At 37.5% G+C, this 14888-nt stretch overlaps 1 protein-coding gene across 6 annotated transcripts in view; it reads left to right on the forward strand.

The window, feature by feature from the left end:
- Positions 1 to 14888, forward strand: part of DNAAF9 (dynein axonemal assembly factor 9) — a 155727-nt gene that overhangs the window by 31852 nt on the left and 108987 nt on the right. For all 6 annotated transcript variants that reach the window (XM_070587938.1, XM_070587936.1, XM_070587937.1 and 3 more), the window contains 2 exons: positions 5399 to 5476; positions 10362 to 10460. In XM_070587938.1, the coding sequence (XP_070444039.1) occupies positions 5399 to 5476; positions 10362 to 10460 (177 nt within the window). The remainder of the gene's footprint in view (positions 1 to 5398; positions 5477 to 10361; positions 10461 to 14888) is intronic.

Genomic DNA, 14888 nt, shown 5'->3' on the forward strand with positions numbered 1-14888 from the left:
TTTTTAACTATTGTATAAACTAGGCATTTATAGAGTACCTCTTATATTTTAGGCACTATTGTAAGCACTTTATATGAATTGACTTTAATTCTTAAAATAACCCTCTCAAGTAGATCCTGTTACCATCCCTATTTTACAGAGCTTAAATGAATTCCCCAAAATCACAGAGCTAATAGCCAGTGAATCGCAGGGCTGGGGTCCAGTCTAGAGAGTCTGGATTCAGGCCTGTGCTCCTAATGCCTGGGCTGCTGCTAGATTAGCATTGGAAAGTAGTGCATTAGGAAAATGAGGCAGGCCTCTGGCTCTTACCTTAAGATGCATCACACCATGAAGTCACATCCAAAAGGAACGAAACCCCCTTCCAAAAAACCTTTAGGAGGTAATATATATCTTCACTGTGGGGTGGTGGTTTTAGGGAGTGCGATGGGCAGTGAGGAGGAAACAGCACACATCCTATGGTAAGAGTTACTGTAAGTCTTTTCTCAAGATCTCTTTCTCTAGATCCTGCCCTTCTCCGTAGCTGCTAATTTTCATTCTTTCAAATGCTTTCCTTTTGTCTCTATCTCATTCCCCAACCTCAGTTATTTTCCTTACCCTGTCCTTCCTGGTCCTTCAAAGTGTGGAGCAATTTGGCCTACTGATCAGCTCTGCCTTTCTACTCTCTACTCCACTCTGATTCACATATCAAAGGCCTGATAACTGCCTGAGCCAGAAAGGTTGTTGCCTCCTTTGAAGGCTAAGAGAAGGAGAACTACAGATGTTTATAACTTAATTTTTTTAAACTTCTATTTTATTGCCTGGCCATATGCAGGAGAACGTCATTAACTCAGGATGTTTTGTGATAGGTGTAGTAGGTGGTGTGGAAGGTGATCTGGTAGGTACCAGCGTGAGAAAGGGAGCCAGACCGACGTAGCATTTACTTGGTGTTTAGTCTGGGCCAAACTGAGTTATGGAAATAGAGAATATCTTCTTTCTGGGAAGCGGTACAGGGAAGCTCCTCAGCTAGGGCTTTCCCTGCCCCCAACTTCCTCCTTCTTACTCTCCAGATGCTGGAACTGTGACCTAGTAATATACATTTACATTGACTTGCTCCCCGAGGGGAGGATTCTAATAGCAAACTTATGAATAATGAGAGTAACCATAGAGTGAGCATTCATTCACCTTTTTATTGTCAAATGTGAGATCTTCATATTGCAAGATAGAGTAAGACTTATGAAAAGATTCAACAAAATATAAGAAAGAGAGCATAGCGTATTAGATATGGGATAGATTAGCATGCTTTTAAAAAGTATTTTCTCCAGGAAATAAAAATTGAGAAAAATATCTCTTTTTTACTTTTTAAGAATGGAGTTTGTAAAAAGAGAAATGAGATATGGCAGGCGGAGCAAGAAGAATGAAAAAGGGAGATGGATGACATAAGGAAAGAATTTAATCTCAAAATTCATAAGTAGAATTAAAATTTGCATTTAAAAATAGAAATCAGGGGCCGGCCCAGTGGCTCAGCGGTTAAGTTTGCATGTTCCACTTTGGCGGCCTGGGATTCGCCGGTTCCCATCCCGGGTGCGGGCATGGCACCACTTGGCACGCCGTGCTGTGGTAGGTGTCCCACATATAAAGTAGAGGAAGATGGGCATGATGTTGGCTCAGGGCCAGTCTTCCTCAGCAGAAAGAGGACGATTGGCAGCAGTTAGCTCAAGGCTAATCTTCCTCAAAAAAAAAAAAAAAAAGAAATCAAATTCAGTACCCCCAAAAAATCTAATCAGTTGACATACTTGAAAAGCTGTTGCAGAATACGGAAGAAGGGGCCAAATAGATTGAATCAATGAGGAGGAAGAAAATAAAATGGAGGATAAATTATGGAAATTAGTGATATTGCAAATGAAGGAATTAGTTGAAAGTTGTTATGTTATAGTCTTCGCCTCCCCCACCCCACCCCCTAGTGACTGGCAACCAAGTATTTACCGACTGCCACCTCTTCTTTAGGAAAAACAGGGAAGAGGGGTGAGTGGGTGAGTGTTCTCTGAAGAAACTGAAAAATAAGACAAGACAAAGAGGACTCATTGGCTGGTGTCGCTTTTCTAGCCTGAGAGTAAAGCTCTCCACATTTTGACATTTAGAATGTCAGGAGGTAGGGATCCTGGAATAACAGCCTCTTGCCTGTCCTTCCTAAAGAAAAGCTTCCTGGTAGTTGACATGATCTGCTGAGAGCATAAAGCTTCCAGTCAGCCTCTCCACTTGAAAATATAAACAGGCAACCAGAGATCTCCAGACATTTGATTAAATACCTGTACCTTGAAAGAAAAAGATCAAGATTAAAAAAAAAAAAAGACCATTTGAGTAAGAAAGACCCAAAGATAATTTAAGATATAGAGGAAAACTTAAGACACAAAACTCTCCTTAGGTTGCTCACAGAAATGTAAGAGTTGGTGACCATAGAATAAGTGTTATGTTGTGATAAATTAATGTAAGGAAAATAAGAGTTCTGGAAACTTATAATTGATAAAATCAATAGACAGGTTAGAAGGTAAAGTTAGGAAGATCTCTAAAATGTAGAGTAAAAAAGTCAAGAAGAGAGAAAAAAGTTAGAAGACACAGAGAACTGATCCAAGAAGTCTGATATCTGACAAGTAGGAGTTCTAGAAAGATAGAGCAGAGATATCAGAAGGGAGGAAATTAAAAAAAAAAAAAAGAAACATTTTCAGCAATAAAGAGAAATAAAAGTTTTTAAATTAAATCACTTAGCAAGTGTGAATGAGAGGAAGAAAACCTTAAATCTGTCTATCGTTTTTTGAACACTAAAGATAAAAGAATATCATAAAAAGCTTCCAGGAAGAAAAAATAAGTCACCTACAATAAGACAACAGGAACCAGATTTCTCTCCTTCCCGAAACAAAACAAACATCAAACAAAATACGTGAAGCAGTGGTTTTCAAGACTCTAGGCATTGGGCTATGAGGAATAGTGATTCCCTGAGAGATGGAAATAAACAAGGTGAGCCCCAATGATTGCCCTCACTTATTACTACTTCGAGAAGATTTCCACGCTGTGGCACAAGGAGGGGGTACCCAGTGGAGCCCAGTGCACTTCCTGAGTTGAGGAGGTGCAGCTGAGAGTCTGGTGAGACCAAGGCAGCTAGAGTACTAAAGAGCAAAGAACTGTCCAGAGAGAGAACTCCAAAGATCTGCCAAGATTCCCCTGCCCCCTCCCTGCCATCCCAAGTATTCAGCAGAATATCGATCACTCGTTCATGTGTAAGATAATTACCAAAGGCAGAGGGAAGAAACCATCTGAAAGTATTTGAGAACAGTGCCTGGTGCATGCTCAAGGATGGGAATAGTGCTGTTCCTACCAATTAGACTGGGAAAAACACATAATTCGCAGGGCGTTTGGTAGAGTCCTCAGGGAGATTTTGTCTCAGTAGTGGGGAATAATCAGCCCTAGACTGAGCACTGCTCTAGACCCTCTGATAATTCGTAAAAGCAAGACCTGAAAGGATCAAACTGTTTCCAAGTAACTTAATTGCACCTCAGAACAAAGCACAAGAATGTTTATAGGAATACAGAAATACTAGCACCCAACAAGGTAAAATTCACAGTGTCTAGCACCCAAAGATTATCAGGTTTACAAAGAAGCAGGAAAACATGACTGATAATGAGGTAATCAACCAAAATTGACCTAGAATTGACAGAGATATTACAATTAGCAGACAAGGACATTAAAACAGTTATTATAAATGTATTCCATATGTTCAAGAAACTAGAGGAAAGATTGAACATGTTAAACAAAGACATAGGAAATATTTTAAAAGAGCCAGTTGAATTTCTAGAGATGAAAACTACAATGTCTAAAATGAAAAATACACTGGATGGGATTAATACCAGATTAGACACTGCAGACAAGATTAGTCACATTGAAGCCATAGCAGTAGAAACTATCTAAGATGAAGCACAGAGAGAATAAAGAATCCAAAAGAATGGAAAGAGCATCAGTGAGTATTGATCAGGCATGAGGACAAAATAAAGACAGTTTAAAACTCAAAAAATGTTTGCCTCCCATTAATCCTTTCATAGAAAGCTGTTGCAGGATGTGCTGTAGCAAACAAGGGAATTAACCAAGAAAGAGCAGACAAATAATCCATGGAGCCAAATCCATCATCTGAGAGCTCTAGGATGACAGCAAAGAGAAGTCTCATAGTTAAAGTTGTAGTTGTGCAGCAAGCTTACACAACAGCCAGACCAGAATGAAGCAGGAAGAAGAAAAAGAATTGACAGATTATCTGCTATGTTTAAGCTAGTGGTTTCTCATTTGTGATGATTTTGCTGTCCCCTGTGCTTCTAAGGCATGTGGCAATGTTTGGAAGTACTTTTGGTTGGCCTGGGGGTTCGGGGGGGGGGGGCGGTGGGGATGTTACAGGCATCTAGTGGATAGAGGCCAGGAATGCTGCTAAGCATCCTACAATGCATGGGGAATACCCACAGCAAAGAAATATCCAGCCCCAAATGACAATAGTGTCACTATTGAGAAACCCTAGTATAAGCATACTAGTAAATTGGGTGGGACAGTTAGAAAAAACTTCAGTATTGATTTTTTTAAATTATGCAAGTGAAAAAAAATGAAACTATTAGTAACTCTAGGGAAACAAAATTTGTTTAAGAAAACAGAAGTATAGTATATATTTGGCCTGTAGTAAATATTATATATGGGGTCTTAATATTATAAATAATAATTACTGATGTAACCAATAAGCCATATAATGATATTAGATGATGTTATGGGGGGGTGTGAGTGTGTGTGTGTGTGTGTGTGTAGAAAAAGTGTGGGGATAGGGATGGGCTTGGAAGAGCTGTGTCTTCGCCATAAGTCAGTATTTAATTTCTAAATTGATAAACCAAGAAATAGTGATAGAAGCATCTTCTATCAGAATATGGAGGTAATACCAGCAAGTTAAAAGATTTCTAAGTGAGTTGCCTCAGAGGAGTGAGGCTACTGGGGTTTGTGAAAACTTGGAGTAGGGGATTAAAATTTTATTACAAGCTGTTAGTACTAGTTGAATTTTTACAACCATGAATATGTATTATTTTGATTAAAATTTTATTTTAAACAAAAGCAAAAAATATATATACATATATATATACATGTGTATATGTATGTAAATATATATATGCGCATCATTGAAAATATTCAAAAGATGTACCAGAGTTTCTGAAAAGATAGTTTCCTTGAATGGGACAGCATTTATTAATATGTATAGGTTCTAATATATTTGATAAAAATTTGATTTATTATTCTAATCACTGAGTTTTCACCAAGATAATCATTTCTGAACATTAGAAAATAATTCTGATTGTCTTAATGATATTGACTCAATTATTTCAATATTTTTGCCTTTGTGTTGCAGTTGCAGGATGTGAGTTTGAATCTGTGGAATGTCTACAGCAAGATGGATTCTATGTCTCTGGAGAGTTTGCTTTCAGAGGTAAGGAGCCAAACTATATTTAATGTATAAATATTATATCCAACTCAATTATCCATTAATAGTATTTAACTTGAAGAAATGCAAGATATGTTGTAGTTTGCTTTAGTCAAAGAATTGAGCGGTTTCTCCCCTGATGGTTGTCTTGAACTCCTCGGGGGTGGAAGGGACCTGGAAAAATGATCCTACCTCTTCCACTCTGAGGAAACCTCACCTCAGGTAAGACCAAGGCCACCTGCCTGATCCAGGGTTTAGGTTTTCATCTAAAAACATTCTTTCTGCTGAGCTGGACTTTAGGAAAACAATACAGAGGGTGTCTTTTTGTACTCTTTCTCTAGCATGAAAAGATAAAAAAGATGGGATATGGCTTAAAGGAATCAAGGATTACAGCAGGGGTGGGCAAACTTTTCCTGTAAAGGACTACATAGTAGTATTTTAGGTTTTGTGTGCTCTGCATCTCTGTTGAAACTATTCAGCAGTGTCGTGGTAGCTTGAGAGCAGCCCTGGACAATGCTTAAACGAATGAATATGTCTGTGTTCCAAGGAAACTTTATTTACAAAAACGTGTGGCCTGCCCACAGGCCATAATTTGCTGATTAGATTAGAAGGTCAGGCATTAATTGTTCATCTGAATTTTGAAGAAAAAAATAGGATAAGTGGGACAACTTGCAGTGAGGAGTAATACCAAACTAACGTTACAAGAATAGGTACTTTGAGCAGCTCAGTAGTGTCTCTCAGTGGCCATGGATAGATATGCATGGAAAGAGAACAGCTTACAGCCTTTTAATGAAATTGCCTATGATATCAAAACCCAACAAAAGTAACTGAAAAAAATGAAAGCTACAGACCAGTCTCACTTGTGAATATTAATACCTATATTTTAAGTAAAATGTTAGCAAACAGAGCCCAGCATCATGTTAAAAGAATATTCTATGAAATAGAGTTTATTAAGGGTTCAATGTTTAGTTTAATATTGGGAAATATATTAATGTAATCACTATACTAATTTTTCTCCTTGGAGCTATTTATGCTGACTCCATAGATGCTGAAAGGGCATTTGATAAAATTGAACGTCCATTCTGTTTAAACATTTCTAATTAAATAGGAATATAAAACAAAAATAAAACCTGAACTTTTTGTTCTTTGAAAAGATCTAGTCATCGTTGTCATCATCATCAGCCCATGGTGAGCCTAATTATGAAAAAAAGTGAAAATGCAAAAATTTATGACATTAAGAATGCAAGAATGATAAATAAAATTTAGCCACAGATAAAGAAGAGAGATAAGTACTTAGTTTAGGAGTTTCAGCAAGTACCTGAGACCCATGCCCTACTTGAATTCAGTGTCCTGAATGTCAGGATGCTGCAGGTCACACATGGAGGCTAGACATAGCACTGTAGTTCTGAGAACACTGCAAGCATCTCTGGAGCCAGTGAAGAGAGACTGCTCAGGAGAGCACCTGGAACAACAGTGACATCATGCAGCTGAAGAAGCAACAGTGACCAAGCCCTTTCCTGGTTTTCTGACTTCCCATTAGCTTACTCTTCTTAGGTGTTATCACAAAGAAGGGGAGGGAAGCCATTTACTGTCTAAGAGTGGACTTCTCATCTATCCTGAAAAGTGAAGGCTCAGGTCAGATTTAATTTTATTTAGAAATAATAAAGTTAGATAATATTTCTTGTACCAAAATATGGTTGAGCACATTTATACCAGCTACACTAAGGAGAGCTCTTTCAAATCGCTAAGAAAAATACAACAGTAGAGAATTGGGGACAGCAGGAACTGGCTATTTACAAAATAAGAAATAAAAGTGACCATGAATTTCCACTCCCAGTTAGGTATATAGAAAATTGAAAGAGATCGTTACTCTTACCGTAACAACCAAGACAATCTGAATAAGCAACAAAATCATAGTTTAAACCAAACCAACATTAGAGAGCTGAAGATGCAAAGAAAGCTAAAAAAACTAGGTTCCCAAAAAAGTAGAGTCCTTCATAGAATGCTGTTCTTGTTTCTAGTGGAGCAGCAGGAGAAAGAGGAATCTCTCATAGATGGGGATAAGGAGAAATCAGCTGACCTTTTAAAGACCTTTTACTGGCTGTGTGTGGGTGAGTCAGCACTTACCCATCAGCTCTATCCCATAGGCCTTCACAGTGCTTAGAGTAGTACGTCAAAGGCTAGGGGCCAGGCAGGAGAGCAACAACCATCCCCCTTGAGGCATTTGACACTCAGCTATCATCTGGATTGGAGCAGGCGAGTTGAGAGCAACCCTTTGGAGGCACTCCAGGTATTTACAAACTATAAGCAACTGCCTTCTTAAGGCTGGAGCAAGACAGCACGATAGAGAGAGATCTCCCTATGTAGACAGAGCCAAGGGGACTGGAGAGCAAAGAGAACTCCTTAGCAACCCAAAAGCTGGTAGCCAGCTTGTAAAGCAGAGAGAGATTGTCAATGATTCAGGAAGCTGGTGGCTCAGCTGTAAAACACAAAGAGATTTCCAGAATCTTCCTAGTGCTTTAAATAAAGTCTCTACTGAAGTCAGACCCCACCCTCAAAATATTTGAATTTAGTGGTGAACAAAATCAAACTACAAATGCAATAAAACCCAGACCCAGATCAACTATAGATCAAATTGACTTAGATCCGTATTCTAGTGGCCTGACAAAAGAAAGAGCACACCTTTCTAGATGTAAATATTATGTACTTTATTTTTTTACTGTTCTTTTATGCAAAATGGCATATAATAAAAAGGTTCATAAGACATGAAGAAGCAAGAAAATTTCATCTATAGTCAAGAAAGTAAATAGTGAAGAGAAGTAGACTCAGATGTTGGGATTAACCAATGGGGAATTTAAAGTAACTAATAAAAATGCTAAAGAATCTGAAAGAAAAGGGGACAGCATGCATGAAAAGATGAGAAATTTCAGCAGAGACATGAAAACTATAAAAAGAACTAGAAATGAAAAACACTATATTAGAAATGAATAATTCATTAGATTTGTTTAACAGCAGACTAGACACAAATGAAGAACAGTTCAGTTAACTCAAAGATCGGTCAATAGAAAGTTTCTAAACTGAAGGACAAAGAGAAATAGAGCAAGGGGGAGTGGAACAGAGCATCCAGTAGTTCTCAAACAATGTTAAAGGATCTAACAGTATAATTGGAATCCCAGAAGGAAAGTAGAAAATGGAGCAGGAGGCTTGAGTTCATAATGTTCAAGAACTTTCTTAATTGGTGAAATATATCAACCCACAGATCTAAGAAGCTCAGCAAATCCCAAATTGGATAAAAATTACTATATATATATAAAAATGACCATAAATGTGTGCAGGGATCTCTTGTGGTGAGTCTACAAATGTTCTTAATAAAATTTGAATCCCCAAACCAAAGTAATTAAATGCAATTCTAGTCATTACTTGTGTCTCTAGAAAATTATTAAAAAGAGAGCCACTCCATACCTATATTACTTCTTAAAATCTACTTTTTATTTTCTCTTCTCTTGCTCAGAAAACAGTATCAGCACTGTCACCTACATCATTACTGAAGATAATTTTAGATATGTGTATATAATATATATTATGTGTAATATACATATATGTATATATGTGTATACCTATATTCATACATCTCTCTCTCACTCTCTAAAATAGCAAAGCCATTAGTGAGAATGTAGTTTACACTAATAATTCCCAGCAGAGGTCCATTGTGCTTTAGGCTTAGGGCCAAAAACAGAATCAGTACATGGCTAGCACAGAGCCCATAGGTCTGAGCACTTGTATATCCTCTACTGGAGGAGAAAAATGGAAGAGAGCATAGATCTGGCCAGTTTTGGTGCAGCAAATGGATTGCCTGCTGCAAGCAAGGCACCAGGCTTAACACGTACACAGTGTGAGATGGACAGTGAAGACAACTGTCCAATTTGAGTAGAAATTATCAGCAACTTCAAAATAAGGTCAAAGATATTACTTGAGGGCTATCTTGTCAAGCAAGTCATGTTGATGTTTTTTGGTTAACTGATGATGCTTTAAAGAAGAGCCAGTAGCAAAAAGCAATGTGTGATGATTGGGAACAGGAATAAGTTCAGAGAGGAGGCTGAAAATCAGCTGGGATGAGGGAGGGAGGGAGGCTGCACATAGAGGAAAGTCACCTGGGAGTGTGTAGACTTGCTCATACTCCCATGGCCGCTGGGAGGAGAAGCTGAGGGAGGAGAGGGCTCTGGGTCACCCCTGGCCCCACCGGACTTCTAACTAAGGTCAACTAATTTGTCCTTGAACAAACTTTCACTGATTATAACCCTCTTGGCACTAGACGTAGTATCATCCTTGAGGGGCCTCATAATAACTCCCTTTCCAACAAGGGTTGCTAAAGTAAGGCACTTGGGGGCCATTAGTGTCCTCTTTAAGAACAGCTTTATTGAAGTATAATTTATATACCATAAAATTCACTCATTTCAAGTGTACAATTCAGTGATTTTTAGTAAATTTAGAGTTGTGCAACCATCACCACAATTGAATTTTAGAGCATTTTCATCAACCCAAACAGTTCCCTTGTGCTCACTTGCAGTCAATCGCCATTCCTATTCCCAAGCCTGATGCAAACCGTTAATCTACTTTCTGTCTCTATAGATTTGCCTTTTCTGAATATTTCATATGAATGGACCTTACTCCATATAAATGGAGTTTTTTTATATCCGGCTTCTTTTACTTGGCATAATGTTTTTGAGCTTCATCCATGTGGTGGCATGTATCAGTAGTTTGCTACTGCCATTTAAAATGACATATTTAAATCATCTGGTATTTTGAGATCAGATGCAGTTTCATGATTCTGGTTTTCTAAAGTACCTCCTTTATTTGACCAAACACGTTATCTTTTTCATTTTCTTCCTAGGATTTGGTGGCTTTTGAACGTCAATGGACTAGCTTCTTTGCTAATTTTGACACAGAAATTCCTTTCCTGCTGGAACTTTCTGAATCTCAGGCGGGTGAGGTATGTATGGGAAGGGTCAAGAGAAAGAAGAAATTGGTTAATTAATTTATTTATTTTTGAATTTTTTTCAGAATATGACGCTACCAATTCTAATTTGTTTTGGTTATCATTTCTTTAACTTTATTGCATGCTGTAAAGAAGTTTTTAACCCCCATGCCAACCTGCCAACCCCCATATAAGAAGTTTTTTTCTTGTATCAGCTTCTCTATAAGAAGGATACTCATTTTTTCGTGTGATGGTGCCTGTCAGCTAGGAATTCTGTTGGGCACTGGTTAGTAAGCTTAGGAATAATTCTCCACATATGAGTAGCACACCTTTGTCAGTTGAACCTCTAGGTAATGACAGGCTTTCTTTCCAGGCAAACAACAGTAGTGAAGTTGTTCAGGCTAAGACCCACTCCATGAGTAAAATGAGGTGTTTAAAGCAGGAACCAAGGCGCAGGACCCTCCCCAAAACTAGTCAACAGGAAGGATCAGAAGAGTGACCTTGAGCCTACCTTGGGCTTGCACTGCCAGTCCTCAGCTCTGTGCTCCACTGTGGCCCAGAATAATCCCTACTTCTGATCTTTGGAACTGGAGTTGATCTCTGTTGTTATGCATTTTATTTTTACATCATGTTATAGTATTGCTATTATTTTTGTTTAAACAACTATCTTTTAAAATTATCTTTTCTTTTTTAAATCTTTAAAATATTTTTAAAGATTTAAATATTTTTTAAAATATTTTTTAAAGTTTTTTTATTCTTTAAAGATTTTTAAAAATTTTAAATATTTTTTAAAGATTTAAATAATAAAATAATCGTACGTATTTGCCCATGTATTTACTCTTTCTGATGCTCTTCGTTCTTTGTGTAGCTCCAGATTTCCATTTGGTATGAATTCCTTCTCTTCGAAGGATATCCTTTAACATTTTTTGTGGTATAAATCTTCTGGTGATTAATTCTTCCAGCTTTTGTATGTCTGAAAAAAAAATCTTTATTTCATCTTCTTTTTTTTTTAAGATTTTATTTTTCCTTTTTCTCCCAAAGTCCCCCAGTACATAGTTGTGTATTTTTTTTAGTTGTGGATCCTTCTAGAGTTGTCGCATGTGGAACGCTGCCTCAGCATGGCCTGATGAGTGGTGCCGTGTCCGTGCCCAGGACTTGAACCGGCGAAACCCTGGGCCGCCAAAGCAGAGCGCATGAACTCAACCACTCGGCCATGGGGCCGGCCCCTCAGCTTCATTTTTGAAAGATATTTTTGCTGTGTTTAGAATTCTAGGTTGACAATTTTTTCCTTTCAGTATCTGAAAGATGTGTTCCACTGTCTTGCTCACTTACATTGTTTCTGATGAGAAGTCTTTCATCTTTATTCTTGTTCCTCTGTACATAACTGGTCTTTTTTTCCTCTGGTAGCTTTTAAGATTTTTCTCTTATATTACCGGTTTTGAGTAATTTGATTATGGGATATCTCACTGTAATTTTCTTCATATTTTCTTGTTCTTGGGTTTTGTTGAGCTTCTTAGATCTGTTGATTTATAGTTTTCATCAAGTTTGGAAAGTTTTTGGCCGTTATTTTTTCAAATTTTTTTTTGTCCTCTTTTCATCCAGAGACTCCATTTACCTCTGTATTAGGCCACTTGAGGTTGTTCGAGTTCTGACTGATGCCCTTTTCAGTTACTTGGATTTTTTTTCCTTCTCTCATTGCTGGTTCTAAGAGTGAAAGATAGTCCAAAAGGTATACTCAGTGGTGTATCTGGCACCCCTTGTTTCTTACTACCCCCTTCTCATTCCCTACTTCTCTCCACCCTTTTTGCACCCACTCCATTACTAGTAGGTAACAAATCTCTTCAGTTTCTGGTTTATCTTTTCTGTCTGTTTTGTGGATGACCAGATACATGTCTGTTTTCTTGTATCCTCTTCTTTCTTTCATTGAAAGGTAGCACACTATATGCAGTCATTTCCACTTTTCTTTTTTCACTTAGCAATATATCCTGGAACTCTCTCCAGGTCAGTTCATTGAGATCTTCCTCATTCTTTGTTATAGCTCCTAGTACTCCATTGTGTGGATTTATCTTAGTTTATTCACCCACTCTCTTATGTGTGCATATTTAGGCTGTTTTCAATATTTTGCCTTGCAAACAGTGCCATAGTAAATAACTCTGTGCTTATGTATTTTCATGTTATTGGAGATTGGTATACCTAGTAATGGGATTGCTGGGTCAACAGGTGAGTGCATACGTAGTTGTCTTAGCTATTGCCAGATTTCCCTTCGGAAGGGTTGTACCAATTTGCATTCCCACCAGCAATATATGAGGGTGCCTGTTTCATCACAGCCTCACCAATAGAATGTGTTGTCATGCTTTTTAATTTTTGATAGTCTCATAGATGAGAAATGGTATCTTGTTATTATTTTTATTCCTATTTTTCTGATTGCGGGTAAGCTTAAACATTTTTTCACGTTTGAAGGCCATTTTGTTTTTTTTTCTCATATCTTTTTCCCATTTTAATGTTGGTTCAAAATTACTAACTGAACTATAGAGCATAGGTGTTAGGTCTTTTGTCCCTTAGTTTTTAAGAGTTCTTTATATATTTAGGATAGTTAACTTTTTCTCTGTGGTATATATTCCAAACATTTCTTCCGTATTTATCAGTTGCTTTGTTTATGGTGTTTTTTGCCATGAATATTTTTTTATCTTTCTGTAAATTTGTCAGTATTTTCGTTTATTGTTTCTGGATTTTGAATCATTGTATACGGAAAGTCTTTAATCTAAGGTTAAAGAGAAATTCACCCTTTTGGTACTTGTATGGTTTAATTTTTTACATTTAGATCCCTAATTCATTTGGGAGTTTTATGTGTGTTTGATGTGAGATATGGATTTAATTTGATCTTTTTTAACCAAATCACTACCCAGTTAGAATCCCAGCTCTGCAGTTCACCAGCTTTGTGATCTGGTGCTCCTCTGTAGAGAGGGAATAAAGAGAGAATGAACTGCTTTGGTTGTTATTAGGATTATTTGAGATAATACATTTAAGTGCCTGTCACAGTTCACATGGTAAAACCTCAGTAAATTTTAGCTATGATTATTTTAATGTATAAAGAGTTTTTACAGATCAATAAGACAAACACCAAAACTCCAATTGATAACACCCAGAGCATGTAAATAAACAGTTAATTATCAAAGGGAAATCCAAGTGGCCATTGAACATATCTGAAATATTCTACATCATTAAAAATCAAAGGGATGTAAAATAAAACAACAATGAGGTACCATTTTTCATTTATCAACTTGGCAAATATATTTTTATTTTATTTTTATTATTTATTTATTTATTTAAAGATTGGCACCTGAGCTAACATCTGTTGCCAGTCTTTTTTTTTCTTCTTCTCCCCAAAGCCCCACAGCACATAGTTGTACATCCTAGTTGTAGGTCCTTCTGGCCCTGCTGTGTGGGACGCCGCCCCACCATGGCCTGATGAGCAGTAGTAAGTCTACACCCAGGATCTGAGCTGATGAAGTCCTGGACTGCTTAAGCGGAGTGCATGAACTTAACCACTCAGCCACGGAGCTGGCCCCATATTTATTTATTGTTGTGAGGAAGATTTGCCCTGAGCTAATATCCATTGCCAAGCCTCCTCTTTTTTTGCTTGAGGAAGATTAGCCCTGAGCTAACATCTGTGCCAGTCTTCCTCTACTTTGTATGTGGGATGCCTCCACAGCATGGATGATTAATGGAGTAGGTCTGCACCCAGGATTCGAACCCATGACCCCCAGGCCACTGAAGAAAAGTGTACAGAACTTTAACCACCTGGCCATGGGGCTGACCCCTGGCAAATATATTTTTAAATGGACATTGTTTATGATGATACCCTGAGCTAGGCACACTCATGTATTGTAAGTAGAAATGTACATTGATAAAACTTTTTTGAAAAACAATTTGGCAATATAGTTCTGCCTTTTTCCCCTATAATTTCATTTCCAGATCTGCCTTAAGGAAATAATCAGAGCTGCAGATAAAATTTATGAACAGTTGTTCCTTACAGTATTGTTCATGATATAAGAGAGTTAGTAGCAATATAAATTTCCAAGAGTAGACGACTATTTAATAAACTTTGGTACAGTCATATATATTCTATGAATGTATCATAGAAAATAGATTTAAAGAAAATGTACCAGAATGTTAACAGTTCTTAGAGATTGTAGGCAGTTTTTATTGTATTGTAAAATAAGCATATATTACTTATCTAATTGGGGAGAAAACCCAACAGGTGTTATTTATGGGGATTAAAATTACCTTTTGAAATTTGAACCCTTTTGACCCTGTGTATCAATTTTGGTTAGTGTTTAGCCTAGCACTGTGCACACCAGAGTCGGGAAGCACTTCTGTGATTACCTGGGAAGCTTCCATCAGTGTACTTCTGAGTTCCTTCGATTCTTCCTCATTGCTCAT

Source organism: Equus przewalskii, chromosome 21, assembly GCF_037783145.1.
Source record: "Equus przewalskii isolate Varuska chromosome 21, EquPr2, whole genome shotgun sequence".
Lineage (NCBI taxonomy): Eukaryota > Metazoa > Chordata > Mammalia > Perissodactyla > Equidae > Equus > Equus przewalskii.